General features: G+C 39.1%; 2 protein-coding genes and 1 long non-coding RNA gene across 3 annotated transcripts; 2 read left to right on the top strand and 1 right to left on the bottom strand.

Moving 5' to 3' along the window:
* Window positions 1–12: 12 nt before the first annotated feature.
* Window positions 13–3,208, top strand: LOC111261171 (putative RNA-binding protein 18). Its single transcript, XM_022834464.2, has 5 exons — window positions 13–268; window positions 784–1,017; window positions 1,370–1,612; window positions 1,722–1,851; window positions 2,145–3,208. Exons 1-5 carry the CDS (start codon window positions 266–268, stop codon window positions 2,252–2,254), a joined length of 720 nt encoding a protein of 239 aa, XP_022690199.1. The 5' UTR covers window positions 13–265; the 3' UTR covers window positions 2,255–3,208.
* A 4,241-nt stretch (window positions 3,209–7,449) lies between these two features.
* On the top strand, window positions 7,450–20,320 carry LOC111261176 (uncharacterized). The gene is made up of 2 exons (XM_086968591.1): window positions 7,450–8,767; window positions 19,407–20,320. The coding sequence occupies exons 1-2, from the start codon at window positions 8,479–8,481 to the stop codon at window positions 19,538–19,540; spliced, it is 423 nt and encodes a 140-aa protein (XP_086824717.1). The 5' UTR covers window positions 7,450–8,478; the 3' UTR covers window positions 19,541–20,320.
* On the bottom strand, window positions 9,622–12,773 carry LOC111261177 (uncharacterized). Its single transcript, XR_015311382.1, has 2 exons — window positions 12,544–12,773; window positions 9,622–10,651 (listed from the first exon to the last, which is right to left on the bottom strand). It is a non-coding gene; the product is annotated as an uncharacterized LOC111261177 (long non-coding RNA).
* Window positions 20,321–20,870: the final 550 nt, after the last annotated feature.

The raw sequence follows: 20,870 nt of genomic DNA, 5'->3' as shown, positions 1-20,870 counted from the left end.
ATAAATGATCAATGCTTTTGAAGTTTTGGTGCTAATTAAGCAAACAGAAGTCCAGATCGAACGAATTTTTTTTTCGAAGTTAGGCTTCTACCAAAGCCAAAAGCAACATGGCGAGCCGCTTGTGTTCGATCTACAGCGGCTGTGAAACAAAAAGGTTTTTCCAACTATTTCTCTAGTTTAGTAAGATAGGAACTGTGCTTCTCGACTGTTTTTTTATAGGAGACAAGTAGTTTTCTCCAAGACAGATACGACACAGCCGAGTCAAATGGTAAGGTTATTTTATGCGCTCTGATCTCCGAATTTAAACTGGTGTATTTAACTGTGGGCGCCAGTAAGAATATATAGAAAAGCGATCGTTGATCGCATCAACTATTTTTTATATCCGTATGGAACATTTGCATTTTTTACAATATTCTTAATTAAATCGTTGCTGATAGACAAAGATAATGTCTTTCATACCGGGTGATTCGTAAGATTATCCAGTATGCCCGAAATGATGAAATCGATTAAGAGTCTTGCTATGCGCGCTTCGAAAACTGTCAGATAAGTATCAGATTTGACATGCTAGTGCTAATTCATGGCTATTAGTCAAGCGATATATCCTTTAAAAAAAAACTGCGCTTTCTTTGAACCATGAGCAGATGTACGTGGAAACAATCGTTGGTTGCAAGCGCCATGCGCAGTGCAATCGGGAAATGAGCCCTATAGTTTATGTATAAAATAATACATGTGGTGTTCAATTTGTCAACTCAATTCCTGTTTGATTTTTTTGTGGTCGTAAAGGATTCGTTTACTCCTCTCCCACCGCCGCCAAGTTCACAGCCGACCAGAGACCTCCGCCGCCTCTGGGTTGGCAATCTCGATCAGCGGGTGACAGAGTTCGCTCTCCTCAACATTCTTAAGCCGTTCGGATCTGTCACCCAGTTCGACCTGCTTGTCCACAAAGCAGGTCCGATGAAAGGTCTTCCGAGAGGATATGCATTCGTAACCTTTGAAACAGATGAACAAGCCGAACTCGTATGTACGAATAATCACTTCATAATAGGCCCTTTCTCACAGGGGACAGCGGCTAGTCAGCATTTATGTAGAATTATTGTTTCTAATCATTCCACAGTTTTGAGGCTAGGTAAATTGCAATGCTGTTTTCTACCGTATTGGCATTGCCGGTTTGATTTTAGCCCATCAATATTAATTTTGACACCGCGATTAAGTGCGAAACGTTTATCATCAATACAGTCAAATATATATCTTGTAAGAACTTAAGCATTATTTGTATTGAGCCTCGTGATAAACCACAACTTAGCTCGACATGATCTTTTATAGCATTCTTGCCCATGATTAAGCTACGTTTTGTATATTGGATGGACAGGCAGTACGTAAACTTGATGGGCAACGGCTTCTAGAGCGTCGACTCGCTGTCAGCTATGCCCATGAAGCTCCGACGCCTCAACAAGGCTCAGGAGTTGGAGGTATTCGGCCAAACATGGTGGTATCGGGAAACATTGCTGGAGCTATTGCATCGTCTTCAGTTAGCGGCAATTTAGTTTCAAAAACCAAATCAAATTCAGGCGACGTGAATTCGCAGATCCGCGCTATCGAAGCCAAGCTTAAGGTGGGTAAATGTAGATCTCGTATTATTTCCTTTAAAGTCAAATGGATAATAGGATAATCTCGTAAATCTTATTTGTATGTATTATTGTATTTATCCTAATTAATTAAAGGCGTTAAAGGAGCGCTCCGACTCAGATCTGACGCGCACATTAGCAGCTACAGCTATCGGGCCAAATAACGGACATTCGTTAAATATCGCGCAACAGATTAATATGGCTGCCGGAAGAGAAGGCCGTCCAGGTAAATTCTACCACTATGGGTCTACCATAACACGTGATTGTTTCTTAAGTATTCCCGATACATCGAGAGATGTTCTTCAAATCTCAAGCGGTGCTACAGTATATATGGCGTCTTTTACATATAGATGTAAATTAGTTTGAAGCTACGTGTGAATGTATCATATATTTACCCTGTCAAATATTATATATTAGGAACAACTGTAATTTCACGATATAAAAATATTCTACATGGAATGAGAGGAAATATATATATGTTATATTAAGAAAAGGTCTGTCACATTTTCCGATCATTAGGGTCGAGCATGATTAGAAATGGCGGGTTTGCAGCAAGACACGCCCATCGAAAAGACTTCTCAAGATCGTCACGACCATACCAGCGACGTGGAAGAGAAGGTTGGCGTTAAGATTTTATTGACCATTCTTCATTAAGCGGCGAGCTACGCGCGTAGTATACAATGTTGACATCAGCAATGGCGATTTTCTGGTGACCAACTTTTTCTATTGAAGCGATGATAAGACGAACGAAAATCCGGCAAATTTGGTTTCGCAAAACGGATCTTTAATCACAACCCAATTCATTTAGGAATATGATTAAGTGTAATGTGACTACTGAGGTAATATAGCTCTTACCAGGATCCATTATCGGCAATTAATTAACTACACGATGGATCGAGGTGCCGGTCGAGAGTTAAATCTCACCTGAATTTACCACCCGACCACAAATATCTGACGCCTATCAAAAAAATGGTTTATGCTTTTTTTTTTTGTGAAGTTCACGTACGTGTATTTCTTAAACAAGCGTAGAAGAATGCGTAATCATGGTGTATGTAAAAATCGACCACTGTTTCACATAAAATGTATATTTTCCATTCAACGGTCAAAGTAAATACCGTTGTACATACAGATGTATATGATCCCATGTAGATTGAAACACCGACTTTTAACGTCAAGAAATAGACTAAGTCAATGAATGCTAACATGTTTCTTAGTAGACTTGATTGAAGTACAAATCGAGTTCCGGCTAATCTAGGTTCCGTTTATCCTTAGCTCCGTATAGTTGCTAAATGAAAGGATAGGATAGAATTTGAAGCAAAAATATATCAAATTATTCAAGTTGTACATGGAAAGCAGTGTGCATATTAAAGGCACGTTATAAATAGAATATAATATACATTACCCGTCTGTAACATACTGTGTACATAAGTGCGTGCTGACGGGAGAGGCTGCAACATCCATCGCTAGAGCTCACGTGACTTAGTATTCCATCCATGAATTTTTCTCACAAAATTAAAAACTACCGGCAGTTTTGTCGTGCGTAAAATACCTTGTGTAAATAAAGCCTCTATTGTGTACATAAATTGACAATTGTTTATTTTTTATTATAATCTCAAAACATACCTTCTATTGCAGACCCGAGAAAGGTCCTGAGGACTGATATTTTTAAGAGAAGGATTTTCAAAGAATGAAGAGGCAGCGGTGATGCAAACGCTTTTTTAAAAGAAAAACGAGTGCTTCTTTATTTATGGGTAGGTAAGAGAACAATTCGATATTTAAGCTACGTGTCTACAGGGATAATAAACGATAATAATATTAGTAATAAGTGTGTATAGCTACTATAGTCTAAATTAGATGTTTGAATGAAGTAGGCAGTGCTTGTTAAGTGTAGCTCATCAAATAGAACATTATTATTCAGCATTTACATTGAAATTGAATAGTAGAAATGGAAGCGAGGTTCAATCACGAAATATCGCAGACGATTTTTACGAATTTGTGCTGCTCTGTGCAATTAAAACTTGGGCTTAGACAGCATTCTTTTTGGCGGATGAGCTATTAAGACATTAATAAAAAAGACCATACCTTAAACTCATACCTTTAACACAACCGTACTGAAGGTTTATTTAATTACTGAGGTTGACAAAACTTTCTATATCTTCTCTGCAAATGCACTGCAATAATGCTTGTTGGCGAATAAAACCTGGACCCTTTGGTTTGCACGACACCCTTTTCGACATAAATTATTACTGAAAAGATCATGCTAGTTCAACAGTAGACGTAACAGCATCCTTCATCTTTCTAATAGAAAAGAGAGCAATAAAGCCGTCGTCATACTTCAACTAAAGTAATATTGCTAAGCCAAGTAATTACCGCCCAACATAAGTATTACTCGACAAGTTGTAAGGTCTTGACAAGTGTAAATAAAAAGCGCTATTGAATTAGTCCTTGTTAATCGCTCATGCAATTATGTGACCGTAATCTTGTTGTTCAGATCTGTTGTTCTTATGGTCCTACACATCGTTTCGTCGCCGTCCGATGCAATGCTTGAAGGCGATGCCTTCAAGAAGAGAGAGAGCGAGAGAGAGAAAGAGAGAGAGAGAGAATGCGTAATTATAACATAAAATACAGATCTAGTTTTATTTTTTATAGCTGGTCTAACTGTGTGTTTGACTAATCTGCCCATCCTTCCAACCTGTAGACACGTCTGGCTTTAAGTTCCTAGCTTTCTCTATTGTATCTCCTTCCTCCTCTGCCAACTACTTTTCTACCTTCTGCCGTTATGATGAGTTTTCCACATCCCATTCCCACCTCCACTCCCACTTAGACCTCTTATAACGTCTCCTTTATTAATCTGACCACCCTTGATTTCTTAAGCTCAGCTCCCTTTTCCTTCCAAATTATCAACGGAAGCCCAATCTGAACACTTTTTCCAATAATTTTTTCAGACAAATTTTTGTTTTTAAGACATGTTTAAGTTCAAATTTAAAGTGTAGTTATGTTAATGGAACCTTGAAATCAATTTTATCACTTAATTACCCAGAATTAGCTGAACGTTTTTACATTGATGAATGATGTTGACAAAGTACTGATAATAAAGAAGTAGTTAAAAGATACTGTCGGTGAAAGGAAGTCGCCATCGAATAATCGATATGTGACGTGCCGTAGAGATTGCGGCTTTAAGGTGTTACACAATAATGTCAGGTCCAATTTAACTCGAATTTTGTGCGCGTTCACTACTTAGGACAAAGAAAGTGTACAAAAAAAAATAATGACAAGTTGATCATCGTCCAAGGAGATTTCAATCCGTCATGTATTGACCACTCAAGTCTACGGATTTAAGCTAAATAATTTATTATCAAAGAGCATTTAAACCATCCTTGTATGTTGAATGGGAAAGCAAAAATTATCGATATACCTTTTACAGAAGTATTGTAGGAATATATAGCGTAATTTGACGCAAATAATAAGGATATCTTTAGTGAATCATCCTATAATTAATGATTTATGTCTTACACTTGGTCATATCGCATGGGCAATATGAGGGACAATGATGCAAAACGACCTGAGTCTGTCTTGTAAATTAAATTTAAAATTACTGAAAAGAAGAACAAAATTTAAAATACAGAACTGACGTCACTTAAATCTTATAATTTTCTTATTGAGTCAACAACAGCCTATGGATTTCCAGAAATACGGTGACAAAATTAAAATTAGTGACTTCGAAAAAAGAAAATTATGTTTAAAACTTGTCCTCAACTATATTTGTGTTCATGTATGAAAATCGTCCTTTTTTTTTGTTAACCCTCATATTTTTGTAATCGGTTGTCGGAGAATGGTATTATACCCAAACACCTGAAGCAATCTGTCGTTGCTCTCGTCTTTACAAAAGGCATCAAATAGAATGTTGTCATCCGTAAATCAGTTTTGAAGCTACTTTTTGACCATATTTAAACTTTTTATCACCCACGGGCTCACCAAACAATGATCAACATAATTATATCAAATACAAACTTACGTCCAAATGGTTGATAAATATAGTCCAAGTGCGGTCAGCCTTGCATAACGAGAGCCTCATTGATCTTATATACTTTGCTTCGAACCAATTTTATTTTTCATCTTTATCCTAGATACAAAAGAAAATATTTATTTTCCATAAAACGCTGCAGATATTAAACTATACGGTTTTTTTTATACTTCTTAAAAATAACTTACGTTACAAATAGCGATAAACAAGTATGCCTCACTTGTGTGAGAAAAGCGATATGGTTATTTTCTGTGCTATTTTATGCTTAGAAGATGATTATTTATATATCATGCATGAAGACGTTACCCCCGTCCCCGAGGGATCCTGGCACTATTGTAATAACTACATTACGCAAACAATTCAAACTACTACAATGTTTGTACTTGTGGTTTTATTTAAAAAAATCCTGATTTCTTTGTTAATCTTTTTAAAAGTATAATTTACTAAAATCATTGTTGAAAGTGTGTTTCCATTTAAAACTACACATCAAAGTAGTTCCTGAGTGTGCCAAATGATTGGGCGCATGATATGAAAACATAATATCGATAAAGGAGTTATAGCTTCTGCTTTTATCTTGGCATTTCATGACAATTAATATAGGCGTGTGTTTAACAGTATCCGATAATTTGATCTAGCTTCTAAGTATTTTATTCCAGGTCCAAGTAATTTCAAAAGCAGACTTATCACAAGTTCCTTACATCTTACAAGAAAAACTAAACACTAGGTTAATTACCCAGCCCATTAGGTATTTAACTTGAATTTGTAAATAATAGTCCCTTCCTTTGATAAAATAAAGGTAACTTAAAAGATATAATGATAACACATGCTGATATCCTCAAAAGTTTTACGTACATTTCAAAAGCTAAATAAATAAACATTGATATCGAGCGTATCTACTTTTATAATATTTACAAATGCAGCTTCCATTTCTACGACTTTCAAGCCAAACGACTATATTTGTCAGTAAGTTTTCAGTAAGTCATCAGTCGTGAATAATAAAAGACCTACTTTCGTCTTTTTTGCTCCATGTTTATGCATAAACATGGTATCTTCTACTATTTCACGCAGGTCAAACATTTTATTGATATCTTCAACGAACGATGGCGTATTAAGGAATACGTGTATTAGGTAGCTCCGGGTTGAAGTTTGAAAACCGAGTGCTAGTATTGGAAATGCTATTTTTACTCTGCCTGTGAACATTGAGTCTCAGGTGCGTAACTCCTCCTAGATAATCCAGATACCGTAAGCGGCAGCAGGAGCGGTAAAGATTATCTGAGCAAAACTAGCAAAAGGTTGTAAAAATGGAAGAATTTTAGATTCAAGTTACACAAGCCCTATAGCAGCCAACTTTACAATAAATGATCTCCACATCTCGGAACCCAGCCTTTTTATAACAAAATATAAAGTATTTGTAAACATGGGTTTATATTCTAAAAAAAAATTAACTATGATTTCGCGAGCAAAAATAAGAAGTAGTAATACATATAATATGCAGGTAAACCACACAAACAAGTGTATATATATAGGCCCAAAAATCTTCAGACAGTTGGCCACAGACTCCAACTCTTTAATTCCTTAGAGACTTTCGGTGCACTATATAAATACATGTATGTGCGTTCAATAGTACATCGCCTTGCAATAACACACATGTGTTGTTATTATAATAGAATACAATGTGTATATGTGAATGGTAGGCAAGAGCCAAGCGGAGGAGAAGATATCGGATAGGAGAAAGGAGGTGTTCATTGTGGCGAGGGAAGATTAAATTCAGAAGTGGCACGGCGATACGGCGGTCAACCAGCATCACTGGTGGCATGCTCTTACCGAATAGTAGTCACGACAGCAGTCGTAGAAGCCAGGTATTATAACTGCGGAATCGCTGTAACGTTGAGTAAGTGGATTACAGCTCGCTAACCTGGTCGTCGCCTGACCCTGTCTATTAAACGAGCAGCGATTCACTGGGAGCGAACAACTGCCCGACAAACCGGCGGCCACAAGCAACGGTCGAAGCGTAACAAGGGCCCTCGAAGTAGCGCTACGTAAACGTCAGAAGAGGCCGCCGCCAGCAAGCGCAGTAGCATTACTGTGGTGCCCTCCTGCTAATCGTGCGCCCGCGCTCGTCAAGTCTATCCGCCCGTTTGCCCGATTTACGGTGACGATACAAATAGCCACAAACCTGTGAACGACCGACCGACCGACCGACTGATCGCAGTGGAAGCCAATCACCTCATCTCTCATAGTACCATTATAGTCTCACTAGTATCGCTCGAATCGTTGACAGGGACACCTTGAAAAGAAGGGCAATAGCTACAACATTCGACGTCGTTTGCGTTAAACATACATACGTTTAAGGGACACACGAAATCATTGGCATACAAACCTCTCCCTGAGAGGCTTCGAGAGGACACATTTACCGATTGTGTTGTGTCTTTGGAATAGACAAGACGTCTACGCCATCGAGCCGGCCACTAAGCAAGAGCCCGCTTGAGCACTGCAATTAGCTCAGACTGACCTCTCAATCCTCTACCTTCAGCGCGACAATTGCTACCACTGCGAGCGCAACGAATCTACTGGGTTGACAGACATTTTCCATAGCTACGGTTTCATCTCTTTTTTTCGATCTGCGTACCCGCCGTTGGCTCTACCAATTTTGTTTTGCGTGTTCCTATGATATATCCCACAGGCCTTAGCTAACCATTATCGTTGCCAGGACTATCCTCCTTTGTCACATCTCCTGTAATTCACTCTAGCCTGTGCCGGCGAATCGTACGTTGCTATTGAGAAGCAAAACAAAATTAAGCCGATTCTTGCACACCTTTACCTTTCAGAATGTGTCACTTTGCAAAAGCTTGTATGTTCTTTCTCATTGCGTTAGTTGCGTCGGCATGGGCCTTCCAGTGCTATGTGTGCAACTCGAAAAACGATACGGGTTGTGATTCACCCCCACGGGAGGAGTACCTGAAAACATGCGAAGATCTCCATTACTCCAATCATGGATCGCAGGCATTCACTGTGTGCCGACTACAGGTTATCAATAGCGAAAATAAAGGAGTAATATACGATCGACGATGTGGTTGGATCAAACACAACGAGAACAGGGAGACTTGTACTCTTACCGGTGAGTATATACGCTACTCGCTATGTATTCCTATTGGCCGTCTACAGACTTGGACAACATGTCCACCTTCTAGACCCAAGATATTCATTTACTAAAGAAAAGAAGGTCAGCTGTGATATACAAACAAATCAGCAGGCAAAATTTTTTTGTTGTTTAACAACTTACTCGACTCAATCGGATCGAATCGAACCGTAGACACTTTAACATTACGATTGTGTTTCCAATTAGCATAAAAGGGTCCCTTCGGCAGTTACGCGTCTTGTTCTCTCATAGTTTTCTGTAATCGATGGGCCGATTGGTCGCAGAACTCAAAGATCTCATTATTCTTCTGTTATACTTATGTAGTTTGAAACACTAACACACAAGTAATCATACTAACCCGTTTTCGCGATGCAAAATAGAGCATTATAGTAGTAGAAATGTCCACTTGTTACTGACTTTAGATCCCCAGTTGCCTTTGAAATGGGCAAGCAGCTCTATTAATTAACAGAAAACCAATTGTGTTACGAAGTGCAGATCGGCTACAGCAGCATGGTTACAGTATAGTTGATAGAGTCTTACCACTATAGCCAAGCGACTGCCATAAGTTCTATGAGACAGCAGGAAACTTAAAATGACCTCCGTTAGGCTTCACTTGAAACTGCTAGTGCAGAAACCTATCTATGCTCGAGTTTTAACCTAGACCACCATGTCTCCATAACTTTACGACGCAAACACGCTGTAAGTTCATTATCACGGGCCAATAATACTGCAAACAATACTAGCTCGAGATAACTTTATATATTATGAATAATAAACTTCTGCAGATAAACTCTCTTTTGACAAAGAGCCAGCGGCGACAAAACACGTATGCGTACTTTTTAACATTACATATAGCAATATTTTATTATTTTTTTAAGCTTATATTACTATAGATGTTAATATAGAACATATAAGCATTTCATATATTTCTCTTTGACAAGTACCTGTCTCAGCTAAAAAGTTTAGCTTGACGAACAACACTGTTTTTTTGAGCGGATTTCTCGATTAAAAATATAGATACGATCATACATTATTAGGACTTCTCTAGTCCAAGGGGGTGATTTCCTGACTGTTTGCTAAAAATCGCCGCAGGACACCAACCATAGTAGTAACAATAATTATGTTAGTAATTTACTGACCAATTCTTCATAAAACTGGGAAAGAATGATTTAAAACATGCGCCTCTATGTGGTTCACCCAATCATCTTTTTAGATCGAGCTACATGTCATCTAAGTTTCTCTTGAAGCGAAAATTTGAAATCGGCGCGCTCATGGATACTTAGTGTGTTGATCCATAAATTAGTACGGCCTCAACAAGGTGACCGCGGCTATGCAAAACAATTTCCGATAAACTCTTAATATGCAGGCTTCTGTACTTTTGTTGGAATGAACTTGTTTTTTGTAAGTTTTAATATGTCATCAAATTCAACAACGAACAAGAAAGTTATGGTCGTATAGGATGTTAGCAACGAGTCTCCATGATAGCTTCGTAGGTAATGTATTTGCGTGCTGATCTTAAGGACACGTTGTGGTCAAGCTTCAAATCCAAGCATAGACACACTTCGTTTCGGGCGGGGAGCCAATCTTCTGAGAGAATGTACAACGACGATGTCACACGAAACATAGAGAGGATATTAACAGTGAAGCCATGATACAAATCCTAGGTTCGGAACCGGTTGAGCATTCGCAGCGGAACGAGGTGCGTTCTTGACCGACTTTGAACCCGGACACCCCCGTTATTCCCTTCGGGTACCAAACAAACGAGCATGCTGCCGTTATGTGATTAGAAAGATATCGAAATGTAGAATATGATGTGGCTGAGTGGGTTGCGCTGCTTTTCTACGAGACTCTGAGCAATTGGATCTGAAAGTAATGTCAGGTTGTTGGATTTGTTTTGCTTGAACTCTCACATGATAGAACTATTCAAACTAGCTAAATGTCAATCTTTGTATTTTATTGAACATCTATATAGTGAAACAAAGTAACTACTTGATTATTTAACTATGGTTCTTTGTTTCTTTATATAATCACACCTGCCATGTAATTTCTCGCTACAATCAGAGAATGTAGTATGATCCTGCATACACCAAACCAAATTTTCTAAAACAAACTAGAAGCAAATTTTTTATAAAAGTTACTACATTGAATGTATTTAGGGCACTATCTGTCAGGGTGAGCAAGGGTTAGATAGAACACAATGCTATCGATAGTTAGAAAGCGAAAAAAAAAAATAGGTTACTCCAGATCACATCTGGGCCTAATGAACGGACTAGTCACATATGTACAGACATCTTATAATCGTATTTATTCCGTTCGGAATAATCACGGAACAATTTATGGATTTATAGATAACCCCGATAATTTTACGGGTTTTAGTTGACTCGGGTTGGCTGTAGAAGACTGTGCTTATGGTGATACAATTTCCCGTCACTTCAAAAGTGAAATAGTACCTTTGAATGTGTCAATTTGGGCTATTCAAAAGCCAGCTTTTCGCTGCCCACAAGAACTTAATGGAGTCGTAGGCGATGTTTGTGCTGGAAAGCTACGAATGGGATGATTATGACGTGTCGTCTGCTCTAGCCAAGATCACAGCTCTTTTCCGGAAGACACGCATTTTTTTTCTAGGCTTCGTTGAACGACTGACTAAAGTTAAGCAAGTTAAGCGTAGCAATTTAATAGTTGTTGTAAACACCACAAAATGGAAGGGTCTTTGGAGGACGTTGTCATAATTTAGTTTTTCTCGTGAAAGTAGTGGTTCTCAACAATCGCATTAAGTCAACTTTGCTTTATACTATTAAGGCTCTAACTTAATTAGTAATAATCAACATGAAGTATCTACAGAGTGGAAACCTTGAATTAAAAAGATTGCTTAATTAAACTCATATAAACTATCAGATACAATATATAGACATTGTCCCGTGAGGAAATGCAATCGTTATTATACAATTACATGCGAAAATTACAGTAGTTTCTTCAGGTGTCTCATTTGTGCCGAGATTTTTTCGTCTATTGTCGTCTCTTATTGTTTCTTTCAGCCAATGTGCTTTTATGGACCTTTTGAAAGAGAAACAATTTGGAAAATGTTTAAAGATTCTTTGTTGATGAAATCCTAAGGTTATTAGATGATGATTTTCATTAGATCATGTTTATTTCGTGATGGCTCATCCTCATTGACAACAACTTATTAAAATAGCTTATTTTTTAGATTTCGTACGGTCCTTCTGTTACCAATAAAGGTTGCAGATGTGTTTATTGATAAAACACGTTAATAATAATTGGTCTGACCACGTGTGGTTTGCATTCACACGTCTTCATCCATTAAACTACTTATGGAGCTGAATGACAAACTACTTATGGAGCTGAATGACGAAGCAGGTTCTGAGTAGCATTTTGTTTAGGTTTATTTATTATGGCTCTTGATTTTTCACTCAGTTTTGATCCGTCCAGAAAAATAAAATAGGACACTAAAGGTCGTGCATCCTATCGAACGAAACCGAAACATTGCAAGTTCTGTTAACGCTGCAAAAGGCTTTCAACGAACAGACTCAATCAAGCTGTGAGTGGTGCCATCTGATGTGCGATAGATGAGATAGTCTTGAAGACGGTTTTTGCCTTGGGTGACAGTGACGAAAACGTGGAAAGAGCAAGGTAACTGGTGCTGACAGATCGCCGACATAACATTAGAGAGATTGTGCAGGAATCAGAGATTTCATGTCGCATCATTTTTAAAGCTATTCGGAGAGCAAAAGACTTACCACATTAATTGTTGATTTTCAAGCGAGTGTAGATCAACAAGTATCCCAAGAGAATTTTGACGCGCTCAAAATGGACCCGAATCTTCTTGAACGTGACATTGTACACAGCGAAAAGCGATTTACGGAGACGGCGTAACCGTATCACTTCAAAATCGAATCCAGACCGACCAGTGCCACGAGATTTTTACTCTACCGATTTTTCCATCGACTATCGGGGGTTTTGTATTGTGGTGAGTCCTTCCTCTGTGCCGAGCAGCTGAAGAAAGTACTTGAGATGATCGAGCAAATCCCGGAAAAACTACAACAGAACTAAGGTTTGATTAAAGGTGAAAGGCTATTTTGAATTCGAATATTTTCCATAAGCTAGCAAATAGAAAGCTCCTTAGGAGGCTTTTTGCTGTCGACATCCGGTGTACCGATTCTGCTTGACCTATTCATATAAACACGTTTGCTAAGCTCGTGAATTTGGTTAGTTGATTGCGATGCGCGGTCTCGGCCAATTCCACCTTTCGTTGCCGGAGGGCGCCACGTTTCGCAGCGATAATGTGCGCGATGTTTGACGCTCTGTGGTCTAACAACCGCTCTACCATCCCTTAAGAGCATTATTGCTGCTTTTATTTCGATCGCCGGCCAATCGCGTAAACGAGTCCGGACCGTTTCGCTGAGCCGGAGTGTCGAACGACCGTCATAACAACAACGGCAACGATTCAGCGCGACGACCAAGTGCATCGAATAGGCAGAACTACTCTGCCGAAAGCAGCTGATGCTTCAGTTACGCCGCCTGCTGGTGGCGCTGGTGTGAGCCACCACCGCCAAAAAGACCGACGTCCGACGGTCACTCGCAGCGACAGCGGTTGCAGCGACAGTAAATCGAAGTAGTTCGCCGTGCTGAGTCGATCCATAGTGGCTGTACAAGCAGCAGTAACAAGGAAATGAGCTACAATTCTATGTCGTCGTTGGCGATCGCTAGCAGCAGCGGCTTGTATTGTCTACAACTGGACATTCGCTTTGTAGGGAAACATAGAAATCTGTTGACTTTCCGCCGTGTCTCTTAGCAGGGCTGTCGCAATCGGTTCTCTGATTGACTTTGGACTCGCTAAGTTGAACTGCAGTGATTTTTCCGGCGGGCGGTATGTATATATCATTGTGCTTATAATATGCAGGTAGTGAGAAGCAGCTGTACGACGGGGGCTCCAAACGGAACTGATTACCAGTGGGCAGTCTGCAACGAACGAATCTAGAATAATTATGTAGAGCTTCACTCCAAGAAGCGATTTAATTTTGTGCTTCGTCTGTACTCAGGACCTTTACCAGATTTCGCCTCGTATATTTTGATTGAAGTCTTGGGCACCGTTCAGATTCGAATGTCATCTCATTGAATAGTTCGCTTGTGCATTAGCTTGACAGCTAAACTGCGGAACTTGCAAGTATGAGGTCTGCATCTATAATACAGACCTGGAGCATTCGATAGCCATCAGTGCTCGGGTGGGGCGAATATACTCTTTTCTTTCTGGCGACTAAAACAGAACTTTCATCCCTGGTTGCCTTCCATTCCTCCTATTGGTTGTCGTGGTCATTTCGCTGCTTAGACTCGGTGATGCCATTGGGCGTCAGCCCACTTTGCTTGTGAACCATCTCATTTTCTGTCAGGCCACCACGCACTTTAGCGTTCCGGGCTGATTATGATTTCCATGCGATATCTACTCGAGACCGTATTATTCGTTGTTCGGATGCTAGTGCATAAGTTACCAGCATAGGTTTGGATGGTCATTTCTAACACGCACTCATATAAACGAAAATATCCATAGTAGGAAAATCCGAGGCCATTGTGGCCTTCAGGATAATTACGGTAAGAAATTATTTTCTACGTATTGGATGAAGTCGCAGTAACCGTACGATAGATGAACAAGCTAAATTTGGAACAGTGCTAATTTACTCGTTCCAGAAGAAATTCCTGTTCTTCCTACCGACTTTAATGATAAATTCAACAGGTTCGTGCGAAAGCTTCACTAGTTACCGTAGTGCAAGTCATTTTCTTTCAAGTGGATGATATTTTTAGAAACCTATTGGAAAACCTAGCGTAAACGTGTATCGTTTAACACAATGGCATCAAGTAAAGCATATTGTTTTAATGCCGCTACGAAAAAAATAGCTGACGAGTGGGTAAAACAACCATATTAATATTTTGTTTAAGGTGAACTAAAGAAATAAGTGAGCCTGAACATTTGATCAGGTAATGTGGATATGTCTGACATAGGCTGTGTCATGTCACAGCGCCCTCTTTTGAGTAGTAACGCAAGTAGCGAAGCATGTTTCGTGCCCCTATCAGGAAAAATATCTCCGAGGGCCAAGGAGACGTCGGTTTTTGACATATCTTTGCTATTTCCTGTTTTTCATGCGATGCAACAACTATGGTTCTTCGTTTCCTAGACGTTCTGTTGCGTTGAATCCTTCGACGATTTTTTAGTGTAGCGCAGTTGGCAATTTCAAACGAAATGCAGCTGTATAGTAGCTTCAGTAACATTTTTGCTTGCTTCACCGATTAGTCTCCTTCCATCCAATGCTGCTGCAATATATGCAATGACTTCATCATACTCAAAATATTTGAGTAAGTCATCGTTATTTGGGTTTCCTATACCTTTTCAGAATTGTCACTTAGCTGAAGATGTCGTATCGTTAATTATCATCTGTATTTTTATTTCGCCAAACACGACGTTTCTGTAATAAATAAAATAACAAGATAAGTTGTATTATGGTGTCGACAATCGGTTACAATTAGGATTTCTAAGTGGAATACATATTAAGATATTCGACTCAGAGTCTACTAAAAACGAAGTCTTTAGGTACAGACATGAAAAAAGTAAAAGTTACAGATTCCTTTTGTAAAAATGTTATTATAGAACGATAGTTTTATACCAGATACGTATTGCGACCGCCTCACTAACAGTTTGTTGCGATTATTTGTCTGGCTAGCTAAAAAACAATATGGCATAGCAGAAAAAGGTGGTCCATGCTAAATAATATGAAAAAAAAACTCTCACAGGTTTAACCGCCGCCGAACTTCCCTGCAGCACAATTATAAAAAGGCAAAGTTTCTATCAGGTAACTTAGATCAGGTTCATTGATTTGCCTGTTAAATACATGGCGTTAGTCAGACGGAGGAAAATATTACCTGATATGCCTAATCAACCTGCTAGTACATAATTGCTATAGCTATTGGAGACTATTGATGTTCGAGGGCGGAAGTGGCAAAGAAAGTGAACAGGGTCACGACTCCGGTTTCTATTTGGCTGTTACTAACAATTGCCTACATCTTGACTATAGGATGCGTTCGCAACTGCATTATCGGAAAGCGTCTGTAAATTGTAGATGTGAGTGATCGACAAACATTATAGACCTTCATGTTGACAGCACCATATACTAAGTGTTACGCGAATCGATATTAACAGTAATAGGACGGCATCGTCGATATTAAATCAAAGGAGAAAAAAAACGGTAGTGAACTTCACAGCGGTGCGAAATTAGTTCTTCAAACATACAGCAGTCGAAAAAATCGGGTAGATCTTAACAATCTAATGAGATAGCTACAAATATTATTATTCTCAATTACGACAACGATTCTGTGGTAACTCTGTATGCCAGCCAGTGGACGAATAGAAATCAAGGCTGTCTAAGAAGTCTAGCAAGCGGGAGAGGCTCCATATTGGAGTAGCTTGTCCCTTTTGGCTTCAGCGCTGTCCATTAAGTTTCATAGAAGTATGTTCACAAGGACCTGTCTATGTCCACGCGAACAGTGTATTGACAGTTCAATGACCAGACACAATAAATGATACCTGCGCGTTCGCGTATCTGTATGCTTGCGTATAGTAATGACACGATATGAAGACTACATGGTACCTCTTTAAAAGAGAAGTAATTGCAATTTGGGGAGATCGCCGCCAATGTCAAATGCGTAAACGTTGGCATCACACGGTTGAATCAGTGAAATGTCAACAGTTTGGTGACCTTGTCCATCGAAAAATCAAAGGCCACCTCGTAATTTAGATTCAAAGACGTCCTGGTGCAGGTCATAGGCCATTCATTTCATGCGATCAATCACCTATAAGGTTGTATGAATCGCATCAGGCTGTGCAGATAGAGCCGTTTACATTTGGAAGGCGATGAAACAACCACGAATTCAAATAATAATAGGTAGTAGGATGCGCTGATACCTCTGATAGTAAAGCCTGAACACAGCTAGAGATTCGCCGCTTTTGTTGCACTAAGGTGCGGACCCATATGTCAAGAGAAAAATCTGCGAATCTTCTTCAATGAAGTGATTCGAACGTTGACTCTGTCTGTCAGTGTTCGTAGCTGGAGCCATTGGAGTTGAGACGAAATTTTTGTTACGCATCATGGCGCATTTATTGTCCGTGGCATGATTCCCCGTCGTCACAAAGCTTAATTAGGGAGAACTGTTATTCATGTGGTCATTGCTCTCAGAAACGGCCACTATTCACGTTTAAGACAGTAATTTAAGATAGTAGATTTAAGACAGTAACAAGTCCGAAAATCTGGTAAAATTACGCGTATAACTTTGCGTACGGTCAGGGAATTGCTCATTGCTCGATAGAATCTTCGCCTCGATGATGGGCGCTGTGGACGAACCAGGGCCATCGAATTGATTTGTTACGCTTCATCGAAAGGTACGCAGTTGATACTAACGTCAAACAATGTAAAGGATTGTTTGCGATCTAGCTTGATTCCATATAGTAGTACGGAGTAGACATTATGCTGGCACGCGGTCCAACTACATGGCTTTAAATTTCCCGTATCTAAAACTAAAGTCAATCTTCTACAAGAACCTTATGTAATCGTAAAAAAAAAATGTTTAATTTCGGTCTTTTCCTATTCGTAGGCAGCTAATCAATATTCCCATGATGGCTGAGCGGTAACGCTTTTGCCTAAACCTGAAGGCATATGAAACTGCCTAGATTTTCAAAACCGCTCGTCAAGGTTTTTGATTTTGCGTTAGGGGTCCAGCTTGCCAGTAATGGTACGATGTTAATCCTTAAATATTTAGACAGTTGCTCGGTAGTCGCTGGAGCTATTTACGCTTGAAGTATAACACATTCGTTTATGATTATTATCTGACGGTTTAAGTCATCTAATCTTAAGGTAAATTAAAATGTATAGTGTATTAAATAAATTAGCCTATAACCACTCATTTAGTCCCGGGCATAAGGGCAAAATTACGTACCAAACTGTACGTCATTACCAAGTCCAGGTCAAGCAAAGTCCGGTCATTTTGGACAAGTCTAAGGAAGCGTGTCGATCATCGTTTCGCCCACCTATTACCTATTGGCAACCGGCCCAGTTCATTTAATCTCTCATTGACTGACCCAAGGTTTCTAACGGAACCCATCGCAGTAGAAAAAGACTTCGTACAAATAGCGGCAAGTGGTTGAAACTAGCGAATCCTATGCGACCCAATGTAGTGGCATGTATCGCATTTAACGTAATTCAGAGATGGTCATGTTTTCTTGCAAAAAGCTGAAGGCAGTTGTGAACCATCAGCATTGTTAATTTGGAACTATACATAAATGGAGTATTATACATTAAATGCCAAGTAACTTTTTCCATTGATGTTTCGTTCATGGTATTATTAGTGTAATTGATTGATCATGTTGAAGAAAGTCGATGTAATATTGTTTCTATTGGCCTACAACCTTACAGCGGGTGCGCCGTGGAGGGCTATTGTTGGATGCAAATGTTCTTCGCGCACATACGAATCAAAATCATTTAATGCGAAGATCAGTTCAAAACCACTGCTCGGTCTTTCTACTATAATGGATGTGACGCGAAGCCTCAAAAGTCCCAGTGCTTTCTATGAATCATTATCGAACATCCCGGTTTATATGTCTGCTATTCCAGGCCCTAAATATACAAAACAAAGCATCGCTCGTCATATCGTGCGGACATATTACTACTGAAGAATAACTGATTATGGTAGAGATAAGTGCAAGGGGAACTGTGGGACATTTAGTTACTGCTAACTTCAATAGATTTAAAAGACAGGGTTAGTTCAAGTCGAGTTCGTTTGTTGTGAAATCTGTTTAGTACAATGATTTAGATGTATTTGGGGGAAAGATATTTTACATCCAATACATTACCCGTGTTATGACGACTAAAGGCGTTGAAAGAGCAGAGAAACATATTTTTTCATATATCGTTTAGGTGTTAGTAGGTGTGAAAGTTATTTAGAAGATGTCTGTAGTTACGTGACACGCTGCGGCTTACTGGCTGATAGGACTTTTACCACCTTTGAATCAAAGATTCGCGGATTAAATTTTTTGTACACGACATAGCCAATAGTACACACTACGCGATGATCACTATAAATGATTGACCCGTTGGAAAACATATTACGCGCCTACCAGGAAATATCTAATAGCATTTCGCGGTAAGAAATATTCGTAATTATATTACGAGGAAACAAGGGCCATCAGTTCGTTTATCTGTTAGTTATATGATTCATCTGTCATCCCCACTATGGGTTTTAGTGGTGGAAATTGTGTGGTCGACAGCATTAGTTCCATCACATGTTTTCAAACCTATCATTTCATAGGAAAATTCGAATAATATACGAAAATAGGAAAAGACGAAATTTGATTTCGTTTTCAATATGAATTACGTTGATTATTGTTCTCCGTCATCTGAATTAGCTTAATGTTCCCGAGTTACATTTATCGTTATTATTTTATGTCGCGGCTAATTCTTCAAATCTTTATTTTCTACTGAGAAGATTTATTCAAACCAAAATGGCTTTCATCATTTTCATACTAACGCGAGGCGCAACGTACGCTTCTCCTGTCTGATTTCAGCGGATCCCCTTCTCAAGGCGACCAATTGTGAGTGCCACACGGATCGTTGCAATGGCTCTTTGACAACAGCTGGTTATAGTTCGATCGTTTTTGTCGTTGCGTGTCTCTTCGTTGCCTTTCTACAGCGTCAATAGTAACAATAGTCACGCCTCAGCAGCTACCATCACCACAACGCCATGACGAGCAACAGTTTACCTTATGAACGACGATAAATCTCAGATTCCACTATCATTGCCATATATATACATATATATGACAAACAATTTTGATCAACAAAATAAAACACGATTATACATATAATTTTTCAACTTACCTATAACATGAACTTATCCGGAAAAGTTTGAATGGAAATCGCTCATGACTGTTCTTGCGTTCGTTCCAAAAATGGTTTTACTTCCGAAAAAAAAATTGCGACTTCTCTCCGATTAATGGGATAGTGCGCTCATTTCTCATTTACATAAGTTAATAACAGCCACCTATAATGGCTTTTTTTTTTAATATAGGGTAAACCTGTCATTGACACCAACTGATACTGGTGTTATTACGATCGTGCAATAAAGATAATGTTAAGTGTGATTTCACGAGGAAACGCACTGGAGTAGTAGTATACAATTAGAATCTAGTTTCGTATTAGGAGTATTTAGTTAGGACTATAATACAGGAATATAAAGACTGCATACATCGTTCCACACACTTACGCAAGGTGCGCTTCTGTTCGCTTTATTTGTTGATGTACTGGAGATTCCTACCTACATAATTCATCTCGAAGTGGTGGGCGCTGTACTTCGCAGTTAAGCTGGCGCCCGTTATCCAACAGTTGCATCGACAACTCCGAATCTTTCTATCGGTATTACTAGGAGAACTTCTCAATATATTATGTAAATAAAAATGTGTCGAAAGAATTTACAACCTAAGTGACCAGTCATTTTTTATTATTGTCAGTTATTTTATTTCAGCTATAATATTGCTTAGAAATGAATACAGTGGAACCATTGCTAGTTTCGTAGGAGTCCCAACATGAAACATGAATTAGTGAAAATCAGAGGAAAACGACGTACCTTAATCGTAAAGTTTGGTTCTAAAGACAGTTCAAAGACCACTGTGACCGATGACAATTAAGCAGGTTAAATAAGGGATAAGGGCAGACTGGACTGTCAATCTGACGGCACTGGTAAAGGCTTCTTAGAGGAAAACTAGAAATAAGAAACAAATTCAAGCGACTGTGACTTATACAATCTCTTTCGTAAAAGTGACGACGCCGTTCCGGGTTCACGCTTGGATCAGAGCCTTTGAGGCTTTTTTAAATTTTTATTTTCCCGCCTATTTTTTTTAAAACACATTTATGGCAATATTGGTAGAAAAAAAAAAAAGCCAGAATGACCCTACATTCGAAATTGTGCTAGCACTGTATTTGCCATTTAGCATTATTAGTTCAAACGGCTAGTTCCTGCGCTGATAGTTAAG

The sequence above is a fragment of the Varroa jacobsoni genome, unplaced genomic scaffold (assembly GCF_002532875.2).
Source record: "Varroa jacobsoni isolate VJ856 unplaced genomic scaffold, vjacob_1.0 scaffold_527, whole genome shotgun sequence".
NCBI classification, from domain to species: Eukaryota; Metazoa; Arthropoda; class Arachnida; order Mesostigmata; family Varroidae; genus Varroa; species Varroa jacobsoni.
Note: the sequence above shows the minus strand (reverse complement) of the source record. Positions and strands in the feature narration are given on the sequence as shown.

Excerpts from the sequence above, each read along its gene's own strand:
- LOC111261171 (XM_022834464.2), top strand. Across the intron at positions 1,018-1,369 it reads CAGATGAACAAGCCGAACTC|GCAGTACGTAAACTTGATGG; the intron begins GTATGTACGAAT and ends TTGGATGGACAG. Across the intron at positions 1,613-1,721 it reads CTATCGAAGCCAAGCTTAAG|GCGTTAAAGGAGCGCTCCGA; the intron begins GTGGGTAAATGT and ends AATTAATTAAAG.
- LOC111261176 (XM_086968591.1), top strand. The coding sequence starts at position 8,479 with ATGTGTCACTTTGCAAAAGCTTGTATGTTCTTTCTCATTGCGTTAGTT. Across the intron at positions 8,768-19,406 it reads GGAGACTTGTACTCTTACCG|CGGATCCCCTTCTCAAGGCG; the intron begins GTGAGTATATAC and ends GTCTGATTTCAG.